Raw genomic sequence first — 20,628 nt, 5'->3', positions numbered from 1 at the left:
AAATATTTTTCTCTTCATCTTTCTATCTCTGAGGTGCTGCCCTATTCAGCATTCCACCTTATATAGTGGTTCAGTGTTCGATCGTCAAAGAAACCTACATATTTAATTTTACTTTTTAAATGAGCGTGCATGCTTTCAGTTTTTTTAATTAAACGTTATGGATGCTTGTGTCTTCCGCACTCTCTTATCCTTTAATTTCCACCACTTAAATGATCCATCAGGATAATATATCCCCTCTATAAATGTCCTCCACAATAGCCATTTCTTCTCCACGAGTAATCAGTTAGCTAGCTAGCTCCCTTTCCTATTATTCCTCTCTGATTATCTTTATTTTCCTCATGCCCATGAATGATATGGAGCAAAATCATTGCCCGGAGGTTGAGGGTAAAAATGTTGACTACTTTCAAAGAGCTCAATGGCTTCGAGCTGCTGTATTGGGAGCCAATGATGGGCTTGTTACTGTTACATCGTTAATGATGGGTGTTGGGTCTGTCAAAGAAGACATCAAGCCCATGCTCCTTGCTGGTTTTGCGGGGTTATTTGCAGGGGCTTGCAGTATGGCAATAGGGGAGTTTGTCTCCGTTAACACCCAGAGGGACATAGAGATGGCACATATCATGAGGAGGGAGAAGGCAATGAAAAATGGTGGAGAGAATTATAAGGAAGAAGCTGATCAGACTGAGAGGGAGCAGCTCCCCAATCCAGTTCAGGCTGCTTTTGCATCAGCCCTTGCATTTTCAGTAGGCGCAGTGCTACCATTATTGGCAGCTGCGTTTATAAGGGAGCATAAACTGAGGTTGTCTGTGGTGATTACAGTGGCTACCTCGGCGCTGATTGCTTTTGGAGTTGTAGGAGCACGTGTCGGGGGGACTCCGATGTTGAAGTCTGCTACCAGGGTGTTGGTCGGAGGATGGGTGGCAATGGCGATTACTTTTGGCCTGACCAGATTAATTGGCTCTAAAGGACTGCAGATGTGATTTCCAGGCGATCAATTGCAAAATTGCTTTCTGGGATTCCCTTTCTTGTTTCATCTTCCCTTGATTCAGTTTTTAGTGTGTCGATGTCATGATCAAACTCCTGCATGCACCCTCATCCTGCATATACGAGGCTGAATTCCACCTTAATTCACGTATCCCAGCCACGTGGAGTTTACGGATAGGAGAAGAGCTATCCTGTCTTGTGTAGGGGTTGGTGCATTTTAATATTAAAATAAATAAATATATAGTTAAAATCTTAATTTATTGTCGTGGGAATAATTTGAATTAAAGGTTGGTAAAAAAAAAAAAAAAAGGAAAAAATTACAAGTTCTGTCCACAGGGTTACACCGATTTGCAATAAACTCAAGAGTAATGCTACACATCATCCCCTTGTCCTTCTTTTGTCCTTCTAAATTTGATGTGGCTCTTAAAATCACCATTAAATTTATGATAAATCATTATTGAATTTTGATCCAATGGTAATTTTAAGAGCCATATCAATTTTGGGAGGATAAAAAGTGGACAAGAAGATAATGTGTAGCATTACTCTAAACTCAATGTCATATATAAAAAATGTTATGAGCTCCCTATGATATGTAAACATAATAAATAGGTCACTGCACTCAATTTTCATATAATTTTTTGAGAGAAACAATCAAATGCCACAACAGTACCAATCAGATTATCCCATGCATCACTCATATATAATTAAAAGAAAAACTTTATATATATATATTTTAAAAAAAGTGGGAGTTTCTATTTGTTATGGCCGGAGAACTAATGGCTTATACCCTAACTCCCTCCTATTTTAGAAACTTCAATAATCAATTTTATAACTCTAACCACGTGCATATATAGTGAACCTATTAATTTTAATCAATTTTTATAACTTTCTTATGCTTATTGAGCTAATAGATAATTTTCTGTTCACCATGCAGTAGTTTTGTGACAACTTTTTTAATATTTCGATTAATAATTTGTTAGTGGGAGTAGTGGTATGATTGTGTGGATTTTGAAACTTGTTTGCAACAATAGGATTTTCAAAAAGTGAGTCGAATAATATCTCGATCATGAACATTTTTCTTAATTAAGAAGTTGAAATCATATATATATGAAAGTTTTTATATATGCACAAAATTATTTTTCTATTTGTTGATGTTGATACTTTGAGAAATTGTATCCTTACCAATTTTGTGGATATAAGTTGCAAGTGAAAAGTACGTACGTGCTCGATATAAAATTATGAAGAGATAAAAGTTTATGTTATCGAAGAAATAGAATTTACCATATGCTTAAATTAAAGGAAATGTTATTCAAAGCAAATGTTGTAACTTTATATTTCTTCACATAAAATTTATCTCACAGTAAAATTATTTTGAAGTTTTAGTTTTGCTCGGCCCAATTTGGTATCTACTAATTTGGAAACAAAGACCAAAAAATAAAATAAAAAATAAAAATCAATATTGATAGCAATCCAGACACAAATCCAGATGACATCCCAGAGACGGAAAAGTCAATCAAGAAAGCTTCCAACAAAACTTGATTATAATGACTTATTGTACGTGGATGTTGTGGGTACCAAGAAATGGTACCCATTTTGACTTATTAGTCCCTGTTCAACTTGTAGAGAGTTAAAAAGATCAAATTTTTTTAAGGCTCATGTGAGGAGGCCATCTTGATATTCATTTGTTGTCACGGTTGCTTCACTTAATTTGGGTGCGTTGGAGATTGTGGATAATGTGCTACAAAATCCCCCAGTTTTTAGTGGAAGCAAAAAGGGGACCGACAGTGGTGGCAATGCAGCTAAAAACTCGTTGAAGAATGATTTTCAATTGATTGTGGCAGCACCTCGCATTTTGAAGCATTTTTCTGGGATAGTCTCTATACATAAACCCTAAATTTCTTCTACTTTGTGAGAGAATACTGTGGGCTTTGTGTGAGTAGCTAACTTGTTCATATTTTAATTTTATTATATTATATACATTCCCTGTTGGAGCCATTGTGTAATCATCGCTATGAAGAAAAAGAAACAAGGACAAGGAAAAAACAAACAGATACCCAATTATCTCTACGGAAAAATGGGAGATACTTGATTTATAAAAGCTGATGGAATAAAGTTATATTAATATTGTTAAAGTATCAATTAAATATTTTTTTTAATAAATTTTAAAATGACTTGTAATTTAATAAGATATTCGAGAAAAATCGAGTTATATCATTTATATATATATATATATATATATATATATATATATATATATATAAAACAACAATAAACATAAAAAGGTTAAAAAAAAATAGAAAAAGAAAAAGCAAATCAAATTAAAAAAGGGACAGGGTTAAAAAAGAAGAAAAAGAAAAAGAGAAAAAAAAAAAGAAAAAAAAGGAAAAAGAAAAGAAAAGGAGGAGAGAGAGAGACAGAGACAGAGACAGAGATCAGGGCTATGAGAGTCTTTGAGGCATCCTGCTCCACCTTTTCCCCTATTTCCAAAGATTTGATGGCCATAAGGCCCTTCCAATTCACTCTCTCGCACCACCATCACCACCTCAACCTCCACAGGCACCTCCTCTCTCTCTTCTTCATACCACCCCTCTCTTCGTCCCCCTCCCCTCCCTCCCTCTTGCTCCGCCGCATCGCCGCCTCTGCCACCCCGCTGTCTCGCCCACAGCAGCATCAAACCCCCTTGGTCCGCCGCAACCGCCCGCTGCCCACGCCCTCCGAAACCCTGGCGCAGAAGATCGGCAAGGCCGTCCGCCGGCCTGGCGCCCCCTCCAAGGCTAGGGTTTACGCCGATGTCAACGTGATTCGCCCCAAAGACTACTGGGACTATGAGTCCCTCACCGTCCAATGGGGGTACTCTTCTTTTTGACACATGTGTACTTGTATAATTCTTGCAATAGCCTTTTATGTATTTGTATTTAGGGTTTGGAGTTTTGAAATTGGTTGCTATTTTACGGTGGAGTTGGGGTTTTGTGTGTGTGTTTGATGGTGTATTCGTGGTATTGGTTGATTGTACAGGGAGCAGGATGACTATGAGGTGGTGAGGAAGGTTGGGAGGGGAAAATACAGTGAGGTATTTGAGGGTGTTCACTGCACCGATAACGAGAAGTGTGTAATTAAGATTCTCAAACCGGTGAAGAAGAAGAAGGTGAGTTGCGGCGGCGGCATTGTTGTCGTTGGCTTCTAATGTATGGTTAGGAGTTTCATTGCTTTCTTATTGTAATTGGATTATACATTGAGTCAATCATAGACTCTGCTTCTTATTGCAGGCTTTTCATCATATCAATGTTTGTTATATATACATATATTATTTCTGGAATTTCGTTGATTTATGCCGCTTCAATGCTAAAGCATTTGTCATCGCTTGATTTGGTGTACTTGCTGATTGTAACCTTTGTTATTCTGCACTTTCTGATCGTAGAGTTCAAGTCCTGAATTTGAACAATTGATTACTTTTCCAGCCATGGTTAGTATAATGTATTTATAAACATGTGATCTGGTGTGAATCTCCATAATCTCTCATGTAGACACAACACTGCTTCTGTATCACTAAGCCATTGTGATATTTTGATCCTCTGTTTAACTTCTATCTTAATATTGTATTAATGTTGTTTTGGTTAACACTGGAACATCCAAGTTATTTCACATAATGTATGGCCTTTCATGGTAGTGATTTATATGACTTCTGTATAGACCATGGACGATGCTTCAGCTGTATTATGATATTGTTTTTTACTCTTATAAAAATAAATTTTGAGGATTTTTGGTTTAGATTTCTCATGCAAGTGTTCACCTTGTATGGATGTCTAAAACAGATCTAAATCTACAGTTTTGTTTGAAAAAAAATTCAGATCAAGAGGGAGATAAAGATACTGCAGAATCTCTGTGGCGGGCCGAATATCGTGAAGCTGCTTGATATTGTTAGAGACCAGCAATCGAAGACCCCAAGTCTTATATTTGAACATGTGAATAATACAGATTTTAAAGTGCTTTATCCAACACTCTCTGACTATGATATTCGATATTACATCTATGAGCTTCTGAAGGTCAGCTTACTGTTCTCTTTATATTTTCCCCAGAACTTTTGTTCTATCATTTGGGGCTAAATTCTTCAATGATGTGGTTAAACTGAGTCATCTTTTCTTTTAAAACTTTATTTCAGCAACCAAGCCGTGAGCTGAAAAAAATTTTAGAGCCAAGATGTTCTAGATTGTTTCAGATTTTATAGTGAAATGAACAAAAAATCAAAAACATGTAACAGTCGCAAGATACAAGAATGAAAGTAAAAAAAAAAAAATCCTATAAATTTGACAACACCAGTGCATCAGAACTAAATATCAAAGCATAAAAGAATATAAAGGGGAACGGGGATCAAGAAAACAAGATGCATTTAAAGTCCCTCAAGAAATGAAGACCTTAAGACAGAACAAACAGCAAGATTCAAATAGGAACAAGAAAGAAGTTAACCCTAGAAGAACGTAACAACAAAACCACAAACAAAAGCATCTGCAGTTTCAAAGAAAAAAGGCAAATCCCCCAAACGATATAGCAAATACCAAACAAGAAACAATTTCCATCCAAACAAAACACCTTACTACCCTAAATCAAAACCCATCGGAATTGCAAACTTTCAAGATCCAATCCAATGCCGATGATAATTTCAAATCTTCCAGAAAATAAAACCATAATATAATTTATTCAACATACAATTACATTGAATTCCAAGAAAATCTAAAAGCAACAAAGATCAAAATCAACGAGGTAAAACAATATTAATAATCTTACCTCTTAGAGAAACTGGTTTTAATTTTCTCTGAATCTCCAGGAGAGAGAGAGATAAGAGATTGAGAGTTGGAAGCTTCAATGTTGCTGGGATTTCGTGAAAGAAAAAGGATGAGAGGAAAAAAAAATTAAATAAATTGAGGGACCATCGGTTGGGTTAGATCTCATTTCTTTATAATTAATCATACTGTAGTTACTTCTTATACCCCAAATCACGGGCAGGGTCTACTTTTGAATCCAAATCTTGCCCTTGAGATTCTTTACACCTGATTCCATTGAGCCCGGGCTACTCTTGAACGAGATGTGATAGAAAATATTTTAATAACTTAATGATTTATTTACTCATAAGTAATAATTCGTTGTAATAATTCGTTATAAAACATGAAAAATGTTTTCTTTGAATTTACATATATCTTTTTTTGATGACAAAATATAACCGCTAGTTTTCATGAACCTATTAAGTCAAGCTTGTCACTCTTCAAACTTGGTTTGCTAAATAATTAAGTATAAAGTTTTTTTATAAGTAAATTTAGTTTTATTGAAAGCGTAAGGTGCCCCTACGTACACTGGAAGTATACAACAGGAAACACCTAACTAGAAAAGGAAAAAGAAACAAGAAAATTAGCAAAGCTAATGGATAAAGGGTACAAAAAAGCCATCGACCATAGATACAGCGTATGGAGAAACAACTCTAACACCTCCTCTAGGGAGCTCTCTAGGTTCTCAAAACACCTAAGGTTTCTTTCTCTCCAAATACACCAAAAAATGTAGATAGGCACCATCTTCCATGTTGTAGCGCTCCTTGATCTCTCAGACTTCTACTAACAAGCAACTAGGTCTAGCACACTCCTAGGCATGACCCAAGAAATACCAAAGCGACAGAAGATGTTGTTCCACAGAGTGGAGGCCACATCACAATACAGAAGAATATGGTCCACTGATTCCCCATCTCGCTTGCATAGGATGCATTTATCTACAATGATTATGTGCCTCTTCCTGAGGTTGTCCAGAGTAAGGATTCTACCTAGAGTTGCAGACCATGTGAAGAAGGCTGCCCTCGGGGGTGCCTGAGACCGCCACACACTCTTCCAAGGGAACCGAGTTCCTCTAGAACACGTCAAGGAACCAAAATAAGACTTAACCCTGAACACACATTTCTTGGAAGAGACCCATCTAAGGCAGTCTGCCCAATCTCTATACACCCTAGTAGAGTGTAAAACCTGGAAGAATGAGGCAAAAACATCTACTTCCCAATCATGCGCTTCTCTAACAAAGCTTACGTTCCACTGAATGGACCTGCCCAGAATCTCCATATTGTCAGCTACTGACGCATCCTTCACCCGAGCAATTCCAAAGAGATCAGGAAACACTTCTTTCAGAATCGTATCTCCGCACCACAAGTCATGCCAAAACCTAGTCCTACTCCCATCCCCCACCTCATATCTAAAAAATCTGGAAAAGGTCTCCCATCCTTTCCTTATGTACTTCCACAACCCTACTTCAAAAGCCCCTGCAATCTCACGGGAGCACCACCCACCCCAGATACTACCATACTTGGAATCCACCGCAACTCTCCACCAAGCATCTATTTCCCTACCAAAGCGCCATAACCATTTTCCTAACAACGCGCGGTTGAACAACACCAAATTTCTAATGCCAAGCCCCCCTTTTGAAATTGGGGTACAAACCTTCGCCCAACTCATCAAATGATATTTAAATTTTTCACCCATTCCACCCCAAAGAAAATCTCGTTGCAGCTTCTCATTGCGTGTCGCAACACACATCGGAATAGGAAACATAGACATGTAGGTATGTTGGAGAGAGTACTCTTGATAAGGGTAACCCTCCCACCCTTGGAGAGGTATTACCTTTTCCAACTAGCCAACCGATTTTCAACCTTCTCGATAACTCCATCCCAAATATGAGTGGACTTGTAGGAAGCCCCCAAAGGAAGACCTAGATACTTCACTGGCAAAGAAGCAACCTCACACCCTAAAATGTCGACTAACCTTCCCACTTGAACGGCATTCCCCACTGGAATAAGATTGGATTTGGCCAAGTTGACCTTTAAACCCGAAACAACCTCAAATAAGAGAAAGAGACTCCGCAAATACCGCAACTTGGAGGAGCGAGCATCACAGAAAATCAAAGTGTCATCAGCAAACAAAAGATGCGAGAAAGAAGCATTACCCACTTTGAAGCCATCCAACAAACCCCCACTGACCGCCGCTGTAATCATACGACTCAAAGCCTCCATAACAAACACAAACAAAAGAGGAGACAGAGGGTCCCCTTGCCTCAAGCCTTGAGAGCTACTGAAAAAGTCGTTGGGCGAGCCATTAACTAGCACCGAAAACTTCTCAGAAGAAATGCAACGAGCTATCCATGAGCTCCTGTATATGTTGAGAAGCCGCACCTCCTCAACATATACAGGAGAAAATCCCAATTAACATGATCATAAGCTTTTATTTGGATGAATTCTTAAAAAAAAAAAAAATTGCTTTATCCTTCTATTTTAGGCTTGGTCCATTCTCATACTAAAAAATTATTAAATAATGGAGAAAAAAAAATAGGACAAAAGAGTTGTCAGGGCTCAATTGTACCAGCCCTGAGGAATCTTAAGGGGCGGATTCAGGTTCAATGGTGAATGTTACCTGTGATTTGGGGTACAAGAAGTAGCTCCATTACAATTAGTAATAGGCAAAAAAGCGACCAGAGTTTAACCAGACTGGTAGTTCATTGGTTTGCGTTTTCTCGTGTCATTTTTCCTTAATGAAATCACAATACCGCCAAATCTTCAAAAATCCTCCAACTCTCTCTCTCTGTCTCTCACACACACAACGAGATTTGGAGAAAAATAAAATTGGAGGTTCTCAAAGAAATGAGATAATTAACTTTGTTTCAGTTTGTTGTTTCAGGTTTTCTTAGAATCTTATTTAATGTGAACTTAAGCTTCTTCAATATTTCGTTATGAATTTTGCTTTTGGAAGATTTGATATGAAATCAAAGTTGAGATTGGATTGCATCTAGAAAGTTTCTGATTGCAAATGTTTTTGATTTGGGGCAGTAAGGTGTTATGTCTCATGTTAGGGCTTGGATGGAAATTGTTTCTGGTTTGGAGTTTGGTGCGTTATGTGTAGTTGGATTTCTGCCTTGTATCCTTTTATTTTGCTTAATGTTTATATTCTTTCTCAAATTCGTCTATTCAAATATGCACCTTGATTTTATAACTTGGAAGAATCTTATATTTCTATTTATTGTATTTTTAGGCACTGGATTATTGCCACTCTCAAGGTATTATGCATCGAGATGTGAAGCCCCATAATGTAATGATTGATCATGAACAGCGTAAGCTTCGTCTTATAGATTGGGGCCTTGCAGAATTCTATCATCCAGGGAAAGAATATAATGTCCGTGTTGCTTCAAGGTTTGCCTTCTTTATATTTTTCCTGCAAAGATGGTGATTTCTGTTTCTGTGCCTCTTTTTTTTTTTCCTCAAAACTTCCCTATTCTATTTTCCTTTTGGTTTCTTCCATCTGGAAATTAAATGATAATTGCATCTTAGTATGGATCTATTGGAGTTGATATTACCTGGAATGGCAAAGGAAATTGCTTTTAACTTTTCATTGGCAACTATGAATTAGCACCAATTTTGAATAATCTCAGATTTGAGGAATATTGATCATGGATTTCCCGCTGCAAAATTCATCATTATGGATTTGTGAGTCTAGTCATTGGTGTTCACTTTCTAGTCTAGTCCTTGGGGTGGCGAAGGAGATCACTTTCTTTCTTTGTGGGCAACTAATGAAATAGAGTCAGTTTCAAGTAAACTCAGCTTTCAAGGATTTATAGATCTTGGGTTGCATGTTGCAAAACTTTGTCACTATGGATTTTTGAGTATAGTCCCTTGGTTTTCGCTTTGCTGTGTTAATTGATGTAGAAGTGAATGGAGATTTGTGTAAAAGTGGTCGCATGATGTGCGCGTGCACTCACGCATGTTGTATGCATGCGTATGTGGTGTTTGTGTGTCTTTTTGTCTGTGTGCGCGTGCATTTATGGTTCATTTATGCTGTAGATATAAGAACTTGGTCCTTTATGCTTAGATTTATGAAATTCGAATTTGGAATTAGGATAGTCATTGTTTTAGAATTTTGTGAATAGGCCTTAAAATTAATTGTTTTTAAGATAAGTAGGGTTTGAGTATACCTTTGCCATTGCCAAACCTGTCAACTCACCTTGACATGATGCCTAGAGAAGTTAAGCTCCACTCCAACTTCTCTAGTGTAGCCGTTTTAGTTAACATGTCGGCTAGGTTTTCCTTGGTTCCAACTTTCAACACATGGACCTTGCCATCTCAAGAACTTCACGCACAAAGTGATATTGAACCAATATATGCTTTTTTCTTCTATGATATACCAGATCCTGTGCATTGGCAGAGTGGGTCTCTTGAGAAGAAGAGACATCGGATCTTGATCTTTTGCTAAAGTAGAATTGAGCGAATTCTTAGAGAATATTGTTCGGCACTTTTGATAAAGTAGACGATGCATGCTTTTATAAAAAACCTCAGGTGGAATAGTTAGCTTTTCTACAGCTGCGTATGTGGGCTTAAGTCGCTTTGTCTTTCTGGGAAGATCGTATTGTTTGCCGTTAAGTTCCCGACATTGATCCACGGTATGATCTGGACAATACGAGATCAAAGGGGTATTAAAGACTAGATCCCTACAGTCCTACTCAAGCAGGGTCTTTGTGTTCAGATTTTTTCAGGGGAATCGACTAAAGTTTGGGAGGATGCTTGGATCCCAAATAATTTAGAATATAGACCTATTCGAAACCCCTATTTCAAACCATCCATTTGCAATTTTATGTGGGAGAAATCATGCAGAGGAACTCAAAAATGGGATATTACAACACTGAAACAGATGTTTGAACCAGAATAGTGGCTAATATACTCAAAATTTATCTGGCAAATAATCAAAATGATGATAAGGTGATATGGGTTAAATCAGAAAACAGGGACTACACAGTGAAGTCAGCTTACAATACCTTAATGTCGAACGCTGAAACCCATTATGGGCCTCTTTCTTCGGAAGAATGGAAGTTTCTATGGAAACTAAATGTACAAGAGACTGAAATTGTTTCTTTGGAAAGCAGTTTGGCAGATCCTTCCCACTAGAACAAGACTTGCAAGAGTGATTTCCATCCCAGAAGAACACCAGCTGTGTCCTCATGGATGCGCTAACGCGCAACGGCTTTCGCGCGAGCGCACTTGGCCGTTGCTTGTTGGGGAAGAAGGTAAACTATGCGGGAGCTGTCAGGGGCCACATTTCTGGCACCCAGGCAGGTTCTACATCAGGTAACAACTTGTCAGTGAAAAATCACTTCTACTTATTGAGATCTAACAAAGGGAAAGCACCGGCCTTGGAAGACTGGGCACTAAATCTATGCTGCTCAGTGAATTGAAGAAAGAAAACTCATTTTACATGGTCTCGAATGGTATCTATTATGTGGGGGGTTTTTGAGTCAGCACCGCCACATCATTTAAAAATTGCCTCGTCAAAAAAGAAAAAGGAAGAAAAGGAGAGAGAGAGAGAGAGAGAGAGCAAACCCAGAGGCTCTGGCCATTGGGGGTGTTTGGCCATCCCCTTTGGAGTCTAGGGGTCGTTTAGCCACCCCCTACTGAGCCTTTGGGGGTGGCCAAACCATCCCCTATCTCCAAAGCGACTGGTCAGACCTCTCTCTCTCTCTCTCTTTCTCTCTCTTCCGTATCCTTTCTCTTATTTTATTTTATTTTTTCGATGTGTGTACACATGTCAAAATTTGATTGGATATGATGTGGCCATCAACCTACATGTCATTGTTCACGGATAAAAAATCCAACGAAGGGAGTGATTTAACAACAGTACATAGCTTAAGGAGTGATTTGATGTGTTTTAAACCTTAGGCAGTGAATGATGGGATAAAAGGTCAAACAACTGGGACCTCTAAAGTATTTTTTTTATTTAATTTTAATTCTCTTGGGACCTGAGAAAATGAATTAAAGAATTCTCAAATTAGAAAAGTAATAATTGTTAAAATTATATGATGCTACTTAGTTTAAAATTGTGCAAGTACAAAATTATATGTATTGTTTGGGAATCATTGAATTAACTGGGTTAATGATTATGGAAGAATGGATACCTTTGACAGATCAATGTCTATTGGGTTGAAGTTTGACTATGGTTCATTTACGCTTATTTATGGTTTTTCTGTGTTGTATGTACAAATTTCTTCTTTAAATTGATAGGTTTCATTCTTCTCCCATCAATTCCACTTTGTTTTGCAGATATTTTAAAGGTCCTGAGCTCCTTGTTGATTTGCAAGACTATGATTACTCTTTAGACTTGTGGAGCCTTGGTTGTATGTTTGCTGGCATGGTAAGCACTTTCCCACCAATTTTATCTCGATTTTGTTGGTCAGATCTCTATGCATTGTGGATGTATGCTTTAGTATGTCATACAGAGGCACTTTATATTTGAAATTCTCTGTGGTGCTCAGTCATTGTGGTGTGTGTGCAAGTGGCCTGGGTGCCTGTGGATCAACTGAGGGGCCTCCTCTCTGTCAACATTCATTCTAATTATTTTCTTATAATGTAGTGCACTTTGGACCCTTTATTGAATGGTCTGCAATGGCTGTGTCCAAGGATTAGTATTATAGAGATATGGGGTTGCATTTTTCTTGATGTGTATAGATGAGTGGATCTTGATCTGCTTGCCTATTCATCAATGGGTGGCAGATGGCAGGATGTTTCAAAGTTTGGTACCTAGTCGTGGTACATGATGCTCTTTCTTGTCATGCTTATTATGGAGGCTTGTGCTGTACAGATATTCCGTAAGGAGCCATTTTTCTATGGGCATGATAATCATGATCAGCTGGTCAAAATAGCTAAGGTATGTGTAGTTTTCTTTAGAAGTTTAAACATATGTATTGAATTTTTTGTGTGAAACAAGTCAGTTGGTGGCTGGGTATTTTTTTTTATAAGTAATTGGCCCCAAGGGGGGAGGGGAAATGGGAGATTTGAAGTAGTGGCCTCCGCTTCATGAGACATGATCTCCAATCGATTGAACTACCCCTTGGGGTTGTGTTCGTGAAACCTTAGAATGAAACATTTACAACTCGGTTTCAGAATGAAGAGAAAGGGAAGTCTAATTGAAAGTTTGTATTTCTTCTACAACAGGTGCTTGGGACAGATGAATTAAGTACTTATCTGAACAAATACCGGATAGAGTTAGACCCTCACCTTGCAGCATTAGTTGGCAGGTTGTGATCAATATCATGGTTCTATCCTTTTTATTTGTTTATTAATGTTGTTTTTACCCGGCACCATTAGTTTTAACAGAGACAAATCTTTGTTCTTGAACTGAATTAGGCATAGCCGGAAACCATGGACAAAGTTCGTTAATGTTGATAATCAACATTTGACGGTTCCTGAGGTAAAAATCATATTAAGGAGTGAAATTTTTTTGCTCTTTCCAATTTTTTAAGTGCTATCTTTAATACACGCTCTTTCTACTTTTTGTAGGCTGTTGACTTTGTAGACAAGTTGCTACGGTATGATCACCAAGAGAGGCCTACTGCAAAAGAAGCAATGGTAAAAGCCTAGTACTTAACTGCCCAGCAAGAGACGCACTTAACACACTTAACTATTCACTACTCACATATATACTGCTTTCAGGGGCCATCAGTCTTGTTTCTATTGTTTGGTCGTTTTTAACAACAGTGATGATGTTTTGGTTACCAAGGGATAGTGGGACTTTTCAGTAGACCATATGAATGTATGAATATTAGAGGGGTTTTCAGTCATTTTTCGTGAGGATTAAGTAGTCTGGTGTTGTACTTAGCATGGCCTTGTTCATTCTTAATGCTATCAACACTTGTAGTCCGTTTGGGTTTGTGATTTCAAAACGTGTGATTTAAAAATAACAATTTTATAATATGCGATTTGAAAACGCGATTTTTAAAAACTTAGTTGTGCGTTTGATAAAATTACAGTTTGGCCTTTCAAATTGTAGTTTTTTCTTTAAAATTTTACGTTTTTAAAAACGTACTTTCTTGTCTGCTATTTGAAAATACATTTTTCTACGTTTTCAAATCACAATTTTTTTTTAAAAACATATTCGAAAATGATACATTTTCTGTGATTTGATTTAAAATCGCACTTTAGGCCTACAACATCGCAATGCCAAACACCTTCTTAATAAGACTATCAGCTGTGTTTTTGTGTTTCGCTTGAATGTGGAATGTTTGGTAACTGTTGTTGATGTCTTGCAGGCCCATCCGTATTTTTACCCGATAAGAAATGCAGAAAGCAGCAGAGCGCGTACCCAATAGATTGAATTCCAGATGCATGTCAAGATATGGTGTCTTCTTTTCTTGGTCAGGCTGACCTTGCTCTTTAAACTCAGTATGGTTTGCAATTAGGATGGTGTGCCATGTTTTTGAGTTATAATGGAACTGTCATTTTATTGAATTATATAATTTTATTTGGGCAATTTGGTTTCTGGAAACTTTTATATTTGTTTGTGTGCTCCCAAGTTGTGAACTGCCCCTCGCCTTATGTAACTAACATTATTAACATACGCGATTAAAAGCTGCATTTCTTCAAGACCCTTCAACATCGGCTGCCCTGGATTTTTTATTTTATTTTTCTAGCTTTTGTGATTTTATTGATTTTTTTTTTTTAATCTATTGGTTAAGGTGTTTCTCTTGTATTCTTCATGTGTACTTGATTGAGTCTTTGCGCGTTTTAATGAAATTGAATAATGAAACACAAATATACTCTCTTAAGTTGGGATTTTTTTTTTTTTTTTTTTCTTATAACTCTTGAGAAATGAATGAAACAAAACTCAAAATTCCTTGAAAAGGGAAGGCTCGACAAATCGTATTGGATGCCATTTACCTTTTAGATTGATGAAAAGTGAAATCCTTCTGGTCGTTCTAGTGCATATTATCAGATGGTGAATGACTCACTGAGTCACTGATATCTAATCTGCTAGTTTCATGTAACATATCCACTGCAACTGCATACATTTTAGTCTGAGTTCCAGCTTTCAAAGACTGCAATGGATGTTTGGACCTAAGAACTGGGAAGCCAGTTTCAACTTTATTCTCTTCAGTTTTCCTATGGTCCTTTGCGCAGTGTTGCCCATGAACTGATTTTTTCCTTTTTCCCGAGCTTTAACTGATAGTTAGAAGGAATATTTTTCTTATCTGGGTCGACTGGATTCTGGGGGGTTATAGCCAAGTACCAGCAGGACTCTACTTGGGCCTTTCTCTTTAAGAAAACTGGGCTTGGGCAGCAGCCCCTATTTGTAATGGGCCAGTTCTCTACATGTAGCCTATTCATTGGTACACGGATATAGATGCAGTTTGTTTATTCGAAGGACCGAAAGCTTTCTTAAGAAAGAAACTCGTATGAACGGTTTGGCTGGGGTGTAATGCATGAGACAATTCACCATTTTTGTCTTCGGTTTTTCCTAAAGAGTATTGTTACATCTATGTAACTCTTTCACAATTTGTTGACACGTATCAGTATATGATTAGAGATATGTCAGTCATTAAAAAAAAAGAAATTAACATCTTCCAATCACATTATATGCTAACACGGATTAGCAAGTTGTAAAATAATTGTAGGTCTAACATTGAAAGAATGAAGTATTAAAAAATAGAAAGGCATATCTCAATTAAATGTAAAAAAGAAAAAAGAAAAAAAGTTAGCTTATGTGGTAATTTAAAATTACGATATAAAAATAATTGGTGCTAACTGAACAACATGTGCACGTGTCCGACTGTTATTGGACATGACACGAACATCAATCTATGTGTTATTGCTTACTATTAAAAAAAGGATGGGCGGTTTGATAATTGTATATGTAATTTGATAAAATGTCAAATCAGATAAACCCCTTCACCATTTTTCCAAATTTATAACATTACATTTCAACAAGTAGAAGAGAAATATGTGCTCTTCAAAAGATAACTGTGATTTGAGAGAGAGAAAGAGAGAAAAGGGGGGTGGACCTTTGAAAGACTAGAATTATAGAAAATGGTAAGACATGGTCCCTAACCCAAAATTGGTCATAAGAGGAGGGCCTGTTTGGTAAATTGTTAGAAAACTCTTTTTACTACTCAAACGTTGAACACTCTTGTCCAAATTGGTTAATAAAACAAATTTTTAGATATGGTCCCTACCACTAACACCTTTTTCAAAACAAACTACATAGCTTTTATCAAAACCAAAAAAATTCTCAAAAGAATAAAACAAAACATTTTTTTTAAATAATAATAATAAGTTCAAATTAAAAGAAATAAAATAAAATTATAAAGGTGGTTCTATGTGGTGGCCACCATGGTTCAACAATTTTTCATTTTATAAAAATATTTCTCAATTTTTAATTTTTACAAAATAGTTTTAAGAATGTACCAAACCAATTTTAACTTTTCTCACCAAATCAATTATCAACTTTTATCTTTTTCAAAACACAAAATACTTAACAAAATTTAACCAAACGGGCCGGACCCCTCAAGGCTCTCTTAGTTAAATGGGCCAACAATTCGTAACTGTTGCATTAATTTGCATTATCAACCTTACGCTTGCCGTCGTGTCATCCCTCCCTACAATCCACCAGCTTAAATGATTGGTCTTCCCATTACAAAATCCACTTTCCTAAAGCGCGTCGGCTTGCATATAAATAACGAGCCATGACTCCAGGTGAAGCCCCTGTGCACGCGCCATTGCTGCGGGTATGGATGAGTTGCAAGATTAATATACTTTGGAGACAAAGTTATGACATAAGAATCTCAAGCTTAGCTGCTTACGAGACATTTGGCATATAATCCGATACCGGGGACCGGCATAGAGGCCCACCTGGGGGACCATCCACGTCGCATACACTGTAACATCCCCGTAATTTTTAGAGATTCTTTTTATATTTTATGTTGTGTAGACGATACGAATATAACGATTAGCCAAAAGCAAAAAAAAATAAGATATTCGGGCATATTAAATCGAGCAACACGCTGGAAATTACATTTTTATTTTTTTATTATATTATATTATTCATGTGTCATTTATAATTAGCCCTAAGATTAGATTTTAAAAAATAAAAATAAATAAGGGTCGATTGTAACTGTCACATCAACAAAGTAGAATAGTAACAAAGTAAAAGTGTGATTTTTAGTTCTGCTATTTAATAAACTGTTATATGACTGTTATACAACCATAATTATGTAATAGTTTCTTAGAGTAAAATTATAATTTCTTAGGATTTCTATTAGAAAAAATGATCAGAATTTGTATTGGCGACAATGAATTTTTAAGTTCATTTTGAAATTGAAAAGTATTTATTTGTTACAATACGCGGATCAATTTAATAATTTTGTGAAAAAATACACGTACCTCACTCCAACTAACACCCTATTTACAATGTCCCTCAAACTATTAAAAATTTGTAATGTACCCCCTTAAATGACAAAAGTACATGTGACAATAAAAAAAAATTAAAAAAAAAAAACTATTAAAAAAACTAAAAAGATGTTGGAACAAGGGTGGCTGATCGGCCACCCCACACATGGCCATGGCCCTGGAGGTGGCCGAAACCAACCCAAAATGGCTTGTGATGGTTTGACTACCCTTCATTTTTTTTTTTATTATTTTTTTAGCTATTTGGGGTAGCTGAAACACTCTCCAATGAGTCACTCATTATTAGAACATCATTATTTTTCTTCCTTTTATTTTTTTATCAAATTTATAGGGATATTTTTATCTTTTTGGCGGGACATAATAGGTACATTGCAAGCTTTTGAGAGATTGGAGAAACATTAATGTATTTTTTTAATTCGAGAAAGACATTACAAATTGAGTGCTAATTTGAAAAAAAAGTGTGTACTTTTTCATTATTTTTTCTAAACATAATTAGATGTAGTGACACATGCACTTTCCCCCTCTTTGATTAGTTTTATATTGAGTAAGGTATTTTGAATTTTTACCAATAATTCTATTAAGTATTAGATAAATAACTATCTAAAAGTTTTTTTTTTTTTTTTTAATTTTTTTTAATTTTTTAAGTGAGAAGTGTGTTAAGACGCCATTGCGAAAGCTATTTTAAATGATCAAGATATCATGAGCTTCTTCTTTCTTTCTTTATATCTTTTTTCTTTTCTTTTTTTTTAAAAAAAAATACTTATATATAGTTTTATAACTTTTGTGTGAGCTTAACTGTCTATGCGCTTTGTCCCGTGTTTTCATTCAAATTACAAAATAACTCGTTATGAATTGACTTATTATTTATGTAAAAAGTCAACTATATCCATTTAAATTACAAAAATGACTGCATTATCCTTCCTGTTGCACGTAACCATTGGCTTTAATCCAACTTGTTAGAAAAATAAGCGTACAACATATTTTGACACTATTTAACCAAAAAGACTTAAGACTTCTCCTCGTAGCATTACTAAACCAAAAATACTTAATCTTAAAAAATTAAGTTCAACAATATTATATTAACTAACCACTTTTGTGATTGTTAATTTGTTACTAACTACTCCCACTCTCACTAATAATAGGATCTTTCACCTTTTAATTTTTAAAATATTAAAGAACAACAATATTTTTTAATAAAGTAATGCTATATATTACACTGGATTAATGTGACCGTGCTCATCAGCCTGTTAACTTCTTATTCTTATTTTTTTTTCTTTTTTTTTTTTGAAAAAAAAAAAAGAAAAAAAAAAAAAGAAACTAATGAGCACTGCCACATTTATCCAATAGAATAAGAGTGAGATAGTAATGTAGTATGTAGCATTATTCTTTCAAGTTATCTTTGGAATAAGTTAGTGGTTTAGTCTTAAATAGAGGGTTTTTTATTTGAAAATGTGTTTTGACCTGACATAAAAATGAAAACTGTTTTGATGTTTTAAGTAATTAGTTAATATTTATTAAAAATAGAATATAAAGTTAACTAACATTAGTCCTTACCCTAAGAATCTGTTGGGGGCAAGAAGAAGAACAATAGAAATGGTTTGCCCCCAAACTTTTTGAAATACGTACATCAAAATTTCTTTATTATTATTATTATTATTTTTTATTATAATTAATAAGGCGCGCACGAAGCATTGTCATGCACACGCTAAACATTGGTCTCTAATTGATTAGATATTGTTATGGTTAAACAAGAAAAGTTAGACTATTCGATAATTTTGTTATGATTATTTTTTTTAATGCTACTTTTTGGGTTGTGTGACAATTTATATATAAAGATAGGAGCTATTTTATTCTTAAAAAAACATAAATGAATATGTTTTATTTGGGTATAAATGAAAAATAAAGAATAAGACAAACAGTATAGATACATTTTTTTCTTTGTTTAATTTTTAGTTACTTTGTGTCAAACAACCTTACGTATTTGATGAAAGAAACATTAAATATTCTGAAAAATAAATAAATAATTCGACCAAATATGAAAATCTCATATTATCTAATTTTTTTTTTTTTCAGATTTATAACTATTCTCAAATGTGCATGCATGTGTGTTTAGTCATGTTCCTGAAAATGCAGATTTTAGGCATGCATCACATTCATGAAAATGTGAATGACAGAAGGAATGTTAGATTTCCTAACCAAACGCCACATAAATATTAAGGGAAAGTCTCTTAATGGATAATTACCAAATATACATTGTGTAATATATATTATAATTTAATTAATTTTGATTTCTTTTTTATTTTTAGGAAAAAGATTTAGAGAATATCCTGCCGCCATGAGTCGAGTCGTGAAATCAGCATATTCACACCAAAAAGATTTATAGAAAAGATTATATCCCATTTAATTTCAACCAATGCGCATGTATCGCATATAATATAATTAAGAATGGTCTAGATTATCATTCCCGTGGACACCACTAATGTTTTCCCATGCATGGTATGGTGGTTCCGGAATACATACATGATACATCCTGGCATCCAATATCCATGAGCGATGGATGGCCATATTAATATCCATGATTGAGAGATGAGGCATGGTGATTCATTAATTCATATGGGTCCCGCGTGATGACATGGCAAGGCTTCTGAATTTGTTCTTATCGGCAATAGAGATGAGTCCCCAGTGTGTCCCATGCTTTCGGTTTCAGCGCCTTTTGTCTTCTTCTACCTTAGCCGACGAACGTACAATACCTAAAGATAGTAATAAAAAAGCCCTAGTTCCTGAAGATATCTCTACGCGGGCACTTTCGTAAATCCACAAATTCAATATATCAAAATTATCAACAAAATTATGCTTACAGTTGTCACTTGTCATCTTAGTTAAATTACACTTTTCGTTATTACAAAAAAAAAAAAAATATATATATATATATATATATATTAATAATAAATTATACTTTTCCTAAAAGAATGGTAGCTAGTATTACAATTTTTACTATAAAATTATTTATAGTTAATATTGAACAAAAATTTTAGGAATAAGATTATTTCTGTTTCAATTAAAATGAAGATGAGTTATTTTATGGTCAATATTTTATTTTGTTGTATTTAATAATGTACATAATGTCACGTGGTGAATATATTACCATGTTATTTAAAAAATGACGTGACATACTATTTACCGTTAGATGTAACAAAATAAAATCATAACCACGCATGCAATGACTTTTTTGCATATCAAATGAATAGAAATGATCATTTTCTAAAAATTTGCCCCTTACAAAGTCAACCATACGTCACGACAATTTGTAAATGACTTTATAATAAAAGTCATCGTTTTTCAGATATTATTTTAACAAATTGATGTGGCAATTTATAATTTGTAAAAATAATTAGGAGTGCATAATTGAC

General features: G+C 35.3%; 2 protein-coding genes across 2 annotated transcripts; both read left to right on the top strand.

The window, feature by feature from the left end:
* Positions 1–266: 266 nt before the first annotated feature.
* Positions 267–1,237, top strand: LOC133863849 (vacuolar iron transporter homolog 2.1-like). The gene has a single exon (XM_062299967.1). The coding sequence runs from the start codon at positions 339–341 to the stop codon at positions 975–977; it is 639 nt and encodes a 212-aa protein (XP_062155951.1). The 5' UTR covers positions 267–338; the 3' UTR covers positions 978–1,237.
* Positions 1,238–3,386: 2,149 nt separating this feature from the next.
* LOC133862925 (casein kinase II subunit alpha-2-like) lies at positions 3,387–14,411 on the top strand. The gene is made up of 10 exons (XM_062298844.1): positions 3,387–3,831; positions 3,997–4,126; positions 4,830–5,024; positions 9,030–9,187; positions 12,083–12,173; positions 12,621–12,686; positions 12,974–13,056; positions 13,166–13,229; positions 13,319–13,387; positions 14,068–14,411. Exons 1-10 carry the CDS (start codon positions 3,422–3,424, stop codon positions 14,125–14,127), a joined length of 1,326 nt encoding a protein of 441 aa, XP_062154828.1. The 5' UTR covers positions 3,387–3,421; the 3' UTR covers positions 14,128–14,411.
* Positions 14,412–20,628: the final 6,217 nt, after the last annotated feature.

This window comes from Alnus glutinosa, chromosome 3 (genome assembly GCF_958979055.1).
Source record: "Alnus glutinosa chromosome 3, dhAlnGlut1.1, whole genome shotgun sequence".
Taxonomy (NCBI): Eukaryota; Viridiplantae; Streptophyta; class Magnoliopsida; order Fagales; family Betulaceae; genus Alnus; species Alnus glutinosa.
This window is presented reverse-complemented; position numbering and strand designations above follow the sequence as displayed.

Excerpts from the sequence above, each read along its gene's own strand:
- LOC133863849 (XM_062299967.1), top strand. The coding sequence starts at position 339 with ATGCCCATGAATGATATGGAGCAAAATCATTGCCCGGAGGTTGAGGGT.
- LOC133862925 (XM_062298844.1), top strand. The coding sequence starts at position 3,422 with ATGAGAGTCTTTGAGGCATCCTGCTCCACCTTTTCCCCTATTTCCAAA. Across the intron at positions 3,832-3,996 it reads TCCCTCACCGTCCAATGGGG|GGAGCAGGATGACTATGAGG; the intron begins GTACTCTTCTTT and ends TTGATTGTACAG. Across the intron at positions 5,025-9,029 it reads ACATCTATGAGCTTCTGAAG|GCACTGGATTATTGCCACTC; the intron begins GTCAGCTTACTG and ends TTGTATTTTTAG.